General features: G+C 43.7%; 1 protein-coding gene across 1 annotated transcript; it reads right to left on the bottom strand.

The window, feature by feature from the left end:
* Nucleotides 1–265: 265 nt before the first annotated feature.
* On the bottom strand, nt 266–3,403 carry SAP18 (Sin3A associated protein 18). The gene is made up of 4 exons (XM_036404133.1): nt 3,276–3,403; nt 2,931–3,040; nt 1,405–1,527; nt 266–748 (listed from the first exon to the last, which is right to left on the bottom strand). The coding sequence occupies exons 1-4, from the start codon at nt 3,387–3,389 to the stop codon at nt 592–594; spliced, it is 504 nt and encodes a 167-aa protein (XP_036260026.1). The 5' UTR covers nt 3,390–3,403; the 3' UTR covers nt 266–591.
* Between the last annotated feature and the right edge of the window lie 9,776 nt (nt 3,404–13,179).

Here is a 13,179-nt window from a genome sequence, read left to right on the forward strand (position 1 = left end):
TCAGCCTCTCCCCCTGCAGTGACAGAGGGAGTCAAGCTGGCAAGCACCAAGCACCACTTTGCTGAGACACAGGTCACCCCTTCTTCATCCTGCTCTTTAAGGCACCAGGCAACACCACACACCAATCTTCCAGCTGCCTCATGGACAACTAAGACCTGAGCCACCCCTTCCTCTATTTTCAGATTCTAGACTGCTCAACACTTCCCAGCACCATTAGTAACTTCTAACACAGAGCAGCCTTGAGCATTGATACACCACTAAATAGTCAAAGGATTAACATCAATTTTTATTCCAAACAAGACAGAACTTCAGAACACCTGTAATCCTCCTGGGTCATATTTCATGGAAGTCTTTAGAACACTGGACACACTAATTTACTACTCAAACTATAACAATCAGGGATAGGATGATGGCACTGCTGAAGGGGTTTCTTCTAAACAAACTAAAAGTTAATGTTTAAAAGTTAAATTTCTTCTACAAAGCTCAGCTATGTCTTCAGGTGCTTAGCAACAAAAGCAAAAAAATAAGCCTGCTTTAGAACAGCAAGTAGGAGTAAACAGAATACATAATCATACAAAGAGAAGCAAGACTTTAGTAAGGTCTCATGCGGCTTGATGGGGGTGGTGCACGATTCGGAGGAGTAATTGCTATATCCAAGTAGTCTCCTATCTGGAATTTCTGAGACTGCAATGTCATGGAATCATCTGTGCCCTTCCTGCCCGACATGGTGCTGCCGATCTCCTTCACCCTGTGAGTAGCAGAGGAAAGGCAAGTTAGTTATCAGTGGCCAATCTCTCCAGATGTCCAGAACAGGAACTGCACTGGCTCCTAACTCCCTTCCCATGCCATTCCCTGCACTGCACAAATGTGGCTGTGTACTCAGAACACTGGGGTTTTTCTCTGCAATCCTGGGTGCACCAAATGCTCAGTCTGACAGCACAGAGGAGCCTTCTACCCTCTTATGTTAAATACTAGTGAGAACCCCTTACCCCCTGCCATACAGACAAAGCACAAGACCCCACCAGATTCCAAAGCAGGGTACATCTACTGGCTGCTAACAAGATTAGCTCATGCCATTCTGGAAGAGAAACACCTGCTACAAGATCACTGCTGTAACTCAGGTGCCTACCAGGACCTACCAGGAACAAAGCATTATCTCAAGTTGGAGGGCCATGTTCCAGCTGCCAATACAAACCAAAGCCTTCAAGCACACAGGCTCATAGTCTTGGGAACACGTTAACAGGGATGGTCGCCAAGCACAACTAAGAGGTTGTAGCAGCCATCATAGAGAACTTCAGAAGTTTGGTATGCAGGTTCTGAACTTTAAATCAGTGTTAATGAAGGATAATTTACTGTTCTGGTGCCCAAAGTATTCTATTAACTCAGAGAAGAAATGCCATTTACCTATAGCCAGGCCTCTTGAGATCTGTAAAAACAATTGCAAAGTTGAAATGTGTGCCCTTCTTCCGTGCTTCTGGGTAAACTTCTTTCACCAAGCTGGTCAGCTCTTTCAGAGTTGCATCCATCCTAGATTAAACAAAGAAACTAAAGTGCTTCATACTCTCAAAGGAACAGAAAATAAAGCTTCCCAAAATATTTAACATAGAATCAACATATTGCTACAACCTAACCATGTTTCTTTGCCTTGGCATATCCTATGTCCACAGTTATTGACTGTAACACCTGGGAGAATTCACCACTTACTACACACTGGAGGCAACATGCTCTAGTGCAAATGTGTCTGATTCTCTGTGATATTCAGATGAATCTCTTCCTCTCTGTATACATTTCAACATCTGATCTCCAGGTCTCTCTGAAGAGGTACCATTTAAACAGCAGGAGCCTTTTTTTTTTTAATACATTCATACAAGCCACAGTGTAAGAGTTTCCTCACCTAAGCTAACATCTGTATTAAAGTAACATTACTAACTATTAGAGGAAATGTAAGAAAAGCAGAAAAATAAAATAGCTTTCCGTTTCTGCCCTAGCAGGCAGCACTCCTTTACCCAGCCTTCAACCAGAGCAGGGCTAAAGCTCATGTCTAGAATTTCAAGAACAAAAGTACTCAGTCACTGCAAGAGAAGTGTCTCCAATTATACAGACTGTGCACTCGCTCCGAGCTTCAGGCAATCAAAGAGCAGTGTGTTGACAGACAATGCCCATTCTGACTTCTGCAGATGGGAAACAACTCAGACACCACCAACAGCCTGGACAGAGTCCATAAATCCCACTTAGAAGTAAATTAGAACTGTATGCTTTGGTAGCCACAAAAATGGATTTATTCAACTACACGACGTATGAGTTAAAACTCTGGCAAACATCATGAAGGGTTTAAAAAGCAGCATAATTCCTTTTCAAAGGTGTTCTTCAAAATATTACAAACAAAACCTAACATGTTTGCAGTGGAGACTAAGGCAGCTCTCCAAAATAAATCTGACAGTGATAAAAAGCAGCTCTCTGTTAAAGCACTGCTACCTTACCATGCAAAAAGAAAACTCATTACTCCACTCTCAAAAGGATCTGAGTTAAACCAACAAACCATTCACAAAACATTTCAAGCCTTCTGGGACAGCTGCTTCTACCGGAAAAACGGGGCTGTTGGAACAATACATACGCATTAAAGGAGAACCTCTGCATTGAGTAGATGTGTTGCGATAACCATCGCCACAGCACAAGCCACCGACTACATGCAGCAGTAATTGGGCACTTGAGCCGCACTTAGTCTCGGCGGCCGAGCGCTCACCGCTGCACAAAGCTGTGCTTCGGGAGATGCCCCCTCTCAGCTGCCAGGGCACAGCCAGAACCGCTCCACACCGGCGGCGGCAAAACTCCCCGGAGTTTTCCGACCGGAGCCGGCACAACTCCCTCTGGCCCCGGGGGCCCAGGCGAGGCCCCGCAGCTGGGCCAGCCGTAGAGGCGCTGTCACTCACCAGGTGTAGATCTGCAGCTCGCTGGAGGGCACGTTGCCGCGGGAGAACTCGTCCATGCGGTGGTGCCGCCCATTGTTGGTGGTGAAGACGCGCAGCAGTAGCGGGCACGTCTGCGGGGCGAGGCGGGGGTGAGAATGAGCGTGGGGATGGGAGGGAGGAGCCGCAGGGGAGGGGATCAGGATGAGGGGAGGGGATCAGGATGAGGGGCCGTTTACCACGCCCTCCCCCCCACCTCCGCGGAGGCCTCACGCCGACACTAGACGCTCGCCACTCCCCCCACCCTCGCTGTCTGCCCTGGTGCGGCCGGTGAAGCGGCGCGGCACCAGCACCCCGCACTCCGGACACCTTCTCGCGGTCGATCGGCTTCTCCGGCTCCTTCTTGATCTCCTCCTGCGTCACCCGCGACTCCACCGCCATCTTGCCGCGCCGCTCCCGGATGTCGCCACGCGCACCGCCCATCTCGCGAGAGCAGGGGCGGGGGCGGCCCCGGCGGGGCTCCTCCCCCAGGTGTGAGGCGCCAGGCGCCGCCCTGCCCTCAGGGAGCCGCGGGTCGGCCTGAGGGACGACGTGCGCAGCCCGTTGCTGGAAGTAGCAGCAGGGTGAACTAAACTAGCGGGAAATCTATTTAGAATCTAGCTTCCCTTAATATTACATTCAGGGAAAGGTCAAATGCATACGCTTCCCGTTTACTTTATTTTTTTTCCCCACAAATGGAATCTTTCATTAGGTTAAAATTGAGTCTGTGGTTTGTGTCTTACAAAGCAAGAAGGAATATATAATATCTATAAAAGAATACAAAATAGTGGTTTTGTGATAGCTTTTTTAAAATGTCGAGAGTTGCTTGTTACTCATAGCGGTAGGTGCAGAGGGGCTCAGTTGTTTTCACAGAATTTACACTTGGATTGTTTCTTCTGAATTTATTTCTCATGTTGAGAGTAAAACAAAGTTTCTCTGTAAAATTAAGCAGAAGCCTGCTTGCAGGTGCAAAATAATCATATATCAGGGACTCAAACACTTGCTGAGGCTGGAAGGGAGCTCTGGAGAAGGCTGCCTACTCCAAAGCCCGGCTCAAAGCAGGTTAGCAGGGGCTGCATGGGTTCTGAGTATGCGCAAGGATGGAGATCTCTGGGCAACCTGCTCCAGTGTGCAGTTGCCTTTGCAGTTAAAAAAAAAGAGAAAATCACTTCTTATGTCAGTGTGTGCCCTTTGCCTCTGGTTCTGTGGTGGGGCATGGCTGAGAAGTCTGGCTGTCAGTCCTTGCTCCCACCCGCCAGGTATTCCTGTCTCTGCAAGCGTCTCTGTGAACAGGGAGATAAATATTATAAAAGTGTATTCACATATTATGTTTATGTGTATATCATAAAGAAGAAAAAGGGTTATGAGTCCATACTACAAAAAAAAAAAAAAAAAAAAAAAGCTCTTGCATTTCACTCTAAAATAATCAACAGTACTTGGTTTAAAATGTTGATTTATGGCTCACCAAATACAACATAAGAAAGCCAGGAATGTTCTACAGTTCACCCGCCATTTTTATTAACTTCCTTTTGTAGTAGTCTGGATAGTGCTGTACAGTTTTTAATCTACATTAAGTTACAGCATATCATCATTTTGTTACCATAGGCAATGAGTCAGCCTTACTACCATTTGTGGAATTTGATTTCCCAGGCAACAATTCAGTCTATTACTCTGCTAAAATTAATTATCTCTGCCATGATAATATGCACTTTGGGCTCAGTGTGTGAACTACCATTTCTGAAACAAAGGAATTTATGTCAAGTATTGTAAGGGAACAGCTGTAACAAATAAAGCACAAATCTGAGTAGTTCCTTCTGCTAGAACTTTTGGAGTACATTATTTGTGTGAAAAATGACACTAGTGGGCCTAAGTTTTAAGTAAATTAAAGCATTAATTTATTATGCATGAACACATTTTATTTTAAGTCTAAAATCTAAGATTCTTTTGTCACGTGTTTGGAAGCAAAGGTTGAAAGTTATTTGGAAATGCAAATGCAGTGGATGTGGCTGCAGGGTGTGGGTTTTACTCGGGATGAGGCAGTGTGGTTAAACAAGGCATAACACCATAAACGGGGTTCCCACAGGTTTAGGCTGAGGTCTCAGAGGTACTGGAGTTGGTCCTTTGCTTGCTTTTGCCAGAGGAGAGGGATTTCGCTCCCACTGCTTGTCCTTAGTCACATGACAGGTTTTTCCCTCCCTTCTGCCAGGCATGACTCTCACGAGATGCTTCCAAATCCAAGCTAAGCTAAGTTCCCCAATTTAAGAGAAAACTGTCTAGTGTGGGCTGTTTTTCTGTCAGTTAATTTCACTTGACGCCTTCTAAACTGATTCCACGATTGCTAGACCTGGTGCAAGGCGAGTGGAAGTGCATGTCCAGGAGCAGCTTGGAGGTAGAGGGAGAGAATGGGACTGGAGCAGGGCATGTCCCTTCAGTGGTAGTGGGATGGTTGATTGCTTCACCCTCCCTTCATTTATCCTTAGGTTTTGGGGGGCAAGAGGTCTCCTCTGCTTGTTCAGGGACACTGTGTGCTATGTAAAAAATGTCTGTACATGCAAACATGTGTGTATCTATATATATATATATAAGGTACAATGTAAGGAAAATGAAAGATCCTCACCGAGGTAGTGAGGCAGGGTAAGACTGTGCACAGGAGCAAGTCTCCAGCCTTTGTTGTGAAAAGACCCAAAATATGACTAGAACTTTTCCAGCTGTGAATGCCTGTAGAGCAGGAGACGAGTGGTTTGGAAGCGTGAATCGCCCCTTCGTGTATTGTTAACACATGTTCTTAAGGAAGTGGTTATTTAAATAGCAAACTGTGAGTTGTTTGTTGGGGCATCTGAGACAGGCATGAATGAGACAGGGACTTGGTGCCATTAGCACATGGGACTGGGCAAAGCTGCTACAGCCTTTTAGAGAGGAGCACTGTGGGTCAAGGAGCCCACTGGCTTACAAAACATTTACTGTAACTTGTGACTGAAAGGGAAAAACAAAAGGAGCAGTTGGTATGGGGTAGCTTAAAACTTTCTAGGCAGAATGGAAGGATTGTAGCAAATAACAAATGTCCTTGGGAAAGTACAGGAAGTAATGGTGTAGCTTAGCCTGGGATATCAGCCATGGAGGCAAACCTCCCAGACACTAGAAAAATTATAGCATGACCAGAATAAAGAACTCCACACATTTCAGAGCTATGTGTGTATAAAATCTGAGTTCAAGGAAGCTGAGTTAGCCTCAGCAGCATACTGCTTCCAGGTTCCCAAGGCTCCCGGGACTTCTGGCTTATTGGCTGTGTTCTGAGTTCTTTCTAACCAGGACTACATACAGCTCCTTAATTTTTCTTGGTTGTATGTGTATCCCATAAAGCCTGTTTGATAGAGGACTTGGTCTTCATCTTGATTGTGGAAAGTTCAACTACCCTATTCTGGCAACAGCACAATCAACTTTCAAACATTTTTACAATCAATTGAGAGAGCAAAGTCTCAAATTTGATGGAGCTTCTACTGTAAACCAGCTTTAACTGGTGGAGGAAGAGCACAAGCACAACTTCTTTGCAAATGCAATCAATGGTATTTCCTACATTTTGTCTCATGGTGATATCATGGGTGTGTTTTTATGTTCAGAATGCTCCGTGTGCAGTAGATTTGACTACAATGTTTTAATTTCCTGTGTTTTGTACCAAAGTTAGTGTGAATTTCAAGAAGCCTAGTGCTTCTAGCATCACTAGTGCTGCTAGACAATTACACTGTTTTCATGTAAACTTCAGTTATGTTCCCTGTGTTGAATTTAGATGGTTTGGGCTCACAAAATGCACTGTAACTCTTGGGCTTCTGTGGTCCTCTTCAACCTGCCTGTGAGGCAGCAAGTGAATGAGTCAGTGCAGGACAGACTGGTGGGGCTGTGATGTAGAAAAGGACCCCTGAGGCAGCACCCTGATTCAGGAGCACCAAGACTTAGCTACCTGTGAGGAATCTGTATTTGTATATAAAGTACATATATGTTTTTCTCTTCTTTTTTTTTCCTGCAAAGTCATCAGAAGGACCAAAAGTTAATAAAAATGCTTTGGAGGTGATTTACTGTTCTACAGTGTTGCAGAATGGTTTCACTGCTAATGTGACAGCAGCAGCAGTCAGGCTGTGCAGGTTTGTGCTCGCTCCAGGCACACAGGCGGCGTACGCGAGGCAGAGCCACCGCCGTGCCTTGTAAACAAGCTGCCTCATACCTGCCAGTGTGAGACCTTGATTAAAGCTGGAAGTGGTTTGTGGTGTTGCCAAATGTTATAATTCTGCCATTCTGCTATTCCACATCAGGTGTTTCCTAAAAGAGTATTCTCAGGATGGTTTTTATTCAGTTTCAGAAAAAAATATTCAAGGAATAATGTATTAGGCAGATAAGCATTATCACTCATATTTCTGTTACTTCTGTTCATTTTAGATACTAACAGCAGTTTGTCAGAAACCTGCAGCATCCACATGAGAAAGAAATAAAATTTGTAAGATATGCTTACTCCTGTTAAAAATATTCTCATAAAGCAAATACACTGGATTGAACAGTAGTATTAAAAAAAACCCAAAAAACTCCGCAATTTATCTGCAGTCAGCTGAGGCTAATATTGGACACCTGGGCATGTGAGGGATTTAGAAGGATGTCCACACAGCTCCTGAGCTCTGCCACAGGCCTGAGCACAGGAGCTGGGAACAGTGATGATCTATCTTGTTTTCCTTAGGGTGCTGCTCCCCACAATGGGCAGTGATGGAGGATGCAGGATATGACCCTGCCCGCATCCCCTGAGCAGTGTGAGGAGGGAGCTGGAGAGCCACAGCACTTCAGGCTGATCCAGTGCAAAACTGCTCACAACCTAAATCAGCTAGATAGTACAGCTTATGCAAAAGAGATCCAGCTAAAAATTGTAATGACTGCTTGAATTTCACCTGGAGCAGATCAGAACAAACTGGAGCTTGTAGTTGTCAGCAGAGGAAAAGAGACTTCAGTTTTAAGTAAAGAAAAAGTAGCTCCTGGTCTGTCACATAGAGATATTTTCTTCTCTATACAAATACCCGTTAAGATGAGATGGTGAGGTGTGCTAAATATTCTATTGATTTTTCCTGGTGGAGTTGTAGACTTGGTTACAAAATATAAAATGAAGGAAGAAATGTTGCCAGAATCTAAACCTGGATTTCATTAAAATGTGTTGTCATTTCTCTATAAAATACATCTGCTACAATATTCCAGAAATTTTAGACACACAATAGAGTAATAAACTGCTTTTATAACTTGGGTAATACTCTACCGCAGATTCCTGATTTCCCCCCTACTGTTTGTCTGAAATTACCTCAGTACAGAAACGTTCATACACTGTGAGGGAGGAACAAATGGGTTGTCATTTCAATCAGTGGAAATTTTTAAAATTGTGTATGAGATGTGTTTTATAGAGAGGACAACCAACACTGGAAGTTGGTCAGCCTGTAATTCAGTGCAGATAGTTAGGTCAGCAGCGTGGGTCCCTGCCTGTGCTCCCTGGTTTGCCTTCACTGGGTCAGCTCCACTACTGGAAGCAGTGGTGAGAAACCAAGCCAGTGTGAAGGTCACTTTCATTGCTGGTGCTTTCCCCAGTTGCAGATGCTGCTGCTGCCCACTGAGTGAATCGACTTTCCCTGGGGACACAGAGGCTGCCTGACCCTCTGCCCCTGCACTGGCTGCTCTGAGGTAACAGCACTGTCTTCCAAGTGCCCTGCATGGCAAAGCCAGTGTGCTCCCTCACAACATCAGCAGCTGGAAGAGATGTTCTTAGTATTGTCTTCCACATTTCCTGTGCAGACAAATCCCTTCCCTGCCTGCTTCCTGGATTAATGTGATCCTATCCTTGAACACAACACAAAAGTCTGAGAAGGGGGTGAGTGTCTCCATCAAATAGACACATTCCCATTCATGGTTTAGTGGGAACATTTCTATGAGTAAGTGTTAACAGATTAGGTTGATGGTTATTTCAGTATCTTCCCCCAAATATTTGTTATTTTCTCTTCCCATGGAAGAGTCACAATAAAGTACTTAAGCTTTTTTTTTCCTGAAGAACAAAACTCCAACTGAGTGTACAAACACACATAATGTATATGCAGCTCCCTGGCTATGCTTCTCTTCCTCTTGCCATAGACGCTTAGAAGTTTCCAGTGTGTGGCACACACTATTCTACTGAAAACAGTAAATGGATAAAGATGTGTCCTGCATGCTGAGAACAGGTATTTCCCTCCCTGTTTTCTACCCCAGTATGATGGATCCTAACAGAAAAAATCTCCTGTGTCCGTGGCATTTTGCACTGATTCTGCAATGATGAGGGAACTGTTGACAAGTAAATCCTCTCTGGGCAGCCCCAGTAGGAGGCATGCTTATTCTGGCTTCCTCCTGGGGCTCACAGAGCCCCACGGAAGGTTTATGAGAGCAGTGGGTATCCTTCCTAAGAAAGGATGATGTTGTGCAAGCCATTACGTGTGTCCTGCCTCCAGAAACATTGTCATAAAGAGTCAAGCAAAACCTTTCTCCAAAATAAGTAGTTCCAGGTGGCCAGTCTTGTCAAGCACAAAGCAAAGCCTCAGCAACCTGAGACAGCTTAGCTGCCCTGCAGAAATATCTTTTGTGGCTCAACGAGAAGGTCAGAAAACACAATTCTCTTTCTATTTTTGTTTTGTTTTGTTTTTTCTGAATGGCCACTTATGACGAAAATGTTCTGGCTGCAATAAATTATCCACAACATTTTGAATAATTCAATATAAAACCAAATTCTTTACTGAATGCTATGCAATATCAATTAGCTCTAACAATATTTTTAAAAGAAAGGAACTGTCCATCACTGGGAGTTTACAATATGTGATGATTGAGTCCAGAATGAATTCTGATAGCCTGGTTACCATAAGCTCCCCAGAGACATGGTGCTTAGTGGAAACACTGAAATAATCATAATGGTAGTGGTAGAATAGTGCCAGTAAAACAGAATGTGCTGTAGGCACAATGCAAGGCAGAATTGCTTCAAAAGTTCCTAGAAAATTTGTGCATGCCTATTCCTTAGACCAAGAAAGAATAACCTCTCATAACAATGGTTATCAGCTGTATTATTTGCCATTTTTCACATGGCAGGAGGTACTGGGGAAATTGCAAATGTAGGAAGTTTTGCTGCAGAGCAATGAAGCTGGAGTTGTAGATGAGTGATCGTAAGGGCATGGGAAGAAGTGCACACAGTGCCTAGGGTTCTGGTAGAAGAAATCACTGCTTTTACATTTCTTGCTCTTCCTTCTCTTGGCAGAGCTGGTCATGATGAGCTCTCCATAGAGTTGTTGCAATGAAACAGCTTAGCAAAGGCTAAGAGATTTTTGTAAAGAGTGTACAAAAGTCCTGCTGCTCTTGCCTGGATTGGGTGAGGAAGGGTTCACACAAGCAGCTGTGCTGGCACATCAGTGGGCCAGAGGGGATGGTGATAAAAGGCATCCTTCTTGCCATGGTTCACTTGGAGTCAGAAGATGACATCTGTCCATAACCTGGTGCTTTCAAATTATGAGCTGTACAATGTGACAAGTTATGTGACAGCATGACAGACTGTGACATTTCAGATTGCTGTGAGCAGCACTCTTTGTTTGTGTTCACAAGTTGTGTGAGAAGGCACAGCCCTCAAAAAAATAAGTTTCTCACAGACTTGCTAAAGGGAAAATTCTTGCAAATTAAGAAAGGGGGAGGAAATAAACTATTTCAAAAGAAGTGGATAGGCAAAAAATCTTGGGTCAACACTTCTTTACAGTTAGCTTTATGTTTTGTTATGCCTGTTACAAATCTAAGAATAATTCAGAATAATTTCTATAAAACTTCAGGGCATAGAAGAGCAGGAGAAATGGCGCTTTTACACCCCTTAGATTAGATTTCTTCAATGTGAAGCAAGATTTTATTTTATTTGGGCTTAAGGACTGTAAAGGCATAATAATTACCAGCTGGTACACCAATTTAATGCAGGTGTTCAGAGTTCTTAAAGAATGATAATAACTCAGAGTTACTTTTAAAAGGAGACCTCAGAATTTTCAAATCCAAAAACCACAAATTTTGGAAAAAGAATGCCCCATTATATGAAAGGAATTAAAAATCTTGAATACGAAAAGTACACTAATTCTGTTCCCAGAGACATGGATAGATTCCCCTGCCTGTTAGAGGTGAGCAATTGCTAAGCATGCAGGTTTGAAAATTTCAGAGAAATATTAAGAACACAGGGCACAGTTATTGCTAAATTATTGCACGCAGATTCTGCTGTATGGGCTAGATCTTAAAATGAAGTTCAGCAGTCTGACTGAGTCTCTCAGACTTGGGTCTGGCTTCACCCAAAAAAATATGGAGCTTCAAACAGCATGAATGAGATTCAGAAAGAATTTTAGCCATGGCCAAAGATAAAGTAATACACTGTCAAAGTTATTAATTGGTTTCTGATTAGAATCCATGAAGACCAGTCAGAATGAGAGATTCACGAGCATCTGTCCATCTCGGGCTGCAGATAAAGTGGGACGATTTCTGTATTTGTGCTAACATAGCTGTAGCTGTTCTTTGATGCAAATGACTTGGCTAGCTAAGGCATTACAAGTTTTTATGTTTAGATGGCAGATAACATTTTTGGTCAGTCATGGAGAAGTTCCTACTGCATTTGCATTCAGGGATGCCTGGTTATTGGTGAATGCTTTTTTATCCCACATTCTTTGAGCCTCTTGTCTTAAGCTGGTAATTTTTGGTGGTGTTAGTGATGGAAGGCAACTAAGAATGGGCTGTGCACCTGCTCCTGGGAGCTCCAAAGTTCGTCCTCCTCCTGCTCTCTTGTGGGCTATGAGCTATGCAGCTCCATTAGCTCTGTACACATTCTGACAACTGAACTGCAGGGGAGCTTACAGTTTCTTCAGGCTGCCTGAATGAGTCTTGGCTTCTTGCTGGGACAGCAATCCCATTATTCCAGCCACCAGGACTGTGAGTGGCTTCATCACTGGCTAGCTGGCAGAGATAATAGGTGGGGAAAGGTAGTTGAAAGCAGCTGGTCCTTGGCAAGATTGAAAAACATCAGGTACAACTGTTCTTGGCCCTATCTGTGTGTCACTGTTGAAGCAAGTCTGCAGGGGCATTGCTGAAACATGGGAATTATACTTTGTGCACACCATTGCCTGGCCCAGCCAGGAGCAAAGCCAAAACTATGACAAATAGCAATGGAGTCTTTTGCTAATGTTATAGCTTTTAAAAGACTTCCAGAAAAGATGAATCCTGCTTTCCTGACTGTACCAATGCATATGTCATCCCAAACCAGCTTTTCTTTTGCTGCCAAATTGTAAACAAAGCCCTCTGTCTTCTGGGGGAGGAGTGTGCAGAGCATCAGGCTCAATATTTGATGAACATGTGAAAACCTTCACTCACTGTAGTGCTGTAGCAGAAGAGGAATGAGACGGGCATGGCACAGGCAGGGTGTCCTTGCACAGGGAATGTGGCTATGGCAGGTCCCTGGGGAGTTTGAGCTAAGGTGTGCTCCTGTCCAGCCACACCAGCACCACCACTGGGAACAAACTGGGATGATAAACTCCTCTCACTGCATAGCTGATTCAGCTCCTGCACTGTCCTCATGCAAGGAAATAACACATTTCTCCCCTGAAATTATCTATATTTCCCTGAAGGGTTCTTAAAATATCCACGACACAAAACATAAAAGAAAAACTGCTGGAATTTGGGTAAGATAACAATACGAAGGATATGAGGCAAGGTACCATTTTGTTGTGCTTTACTTGTGCTTGTAATTTATATCTCATCACTTTCAAGGCCTCTGCTGGCAATATTTCCTTCTAAGAATAGAGCTTAAAGGTATTTTAAGAATTCTAGTTGTTGTGCAATTAATAGGGTAACATTTTGTTCTAAGTAAAAAGATCTGCTGTTTTGAGCAGTAACAGTATTTTGCATGTAAAAAAGGGGGAATGGAGAATGTTTTGTTGCCAGCACTTTTCCTTACAGGGGGATGAATCATTTACATTCTTGGCAACCAAGCTTAAATTCACAAGAATGCTCAGTTTGATCAACTTCCTTCAAAACACTAAGCTCAAAGTACAGAGGAAAAAAGAGAGAAAGAAACTTGGATGGGCTTGGATGTGGAAGACATTACAAGATGGACATCCAAGCAGGAAGACAATAAATCTAGTGTACAAATTGTTTTGCCCAAAGCAAGTCGCTGACTTGCTGTTACAAGAGG

The sequence above is a fragment of the Molothrus ater genome, chromosome 2, assembly GCF_012460135.2.
Source record: "Molothrus ater isolate BHLD 08-10-18 breed brown headed cowbird chromosome 2, BPBGC_Mater_1.1, whole genome shotgun sequence".
Classification (NCBI taxonomy): Eukaryota; Metazoa; Chordata; class Aves; order Passeriformes; family Icteridae; genus Molothrus; species Molothrus ater.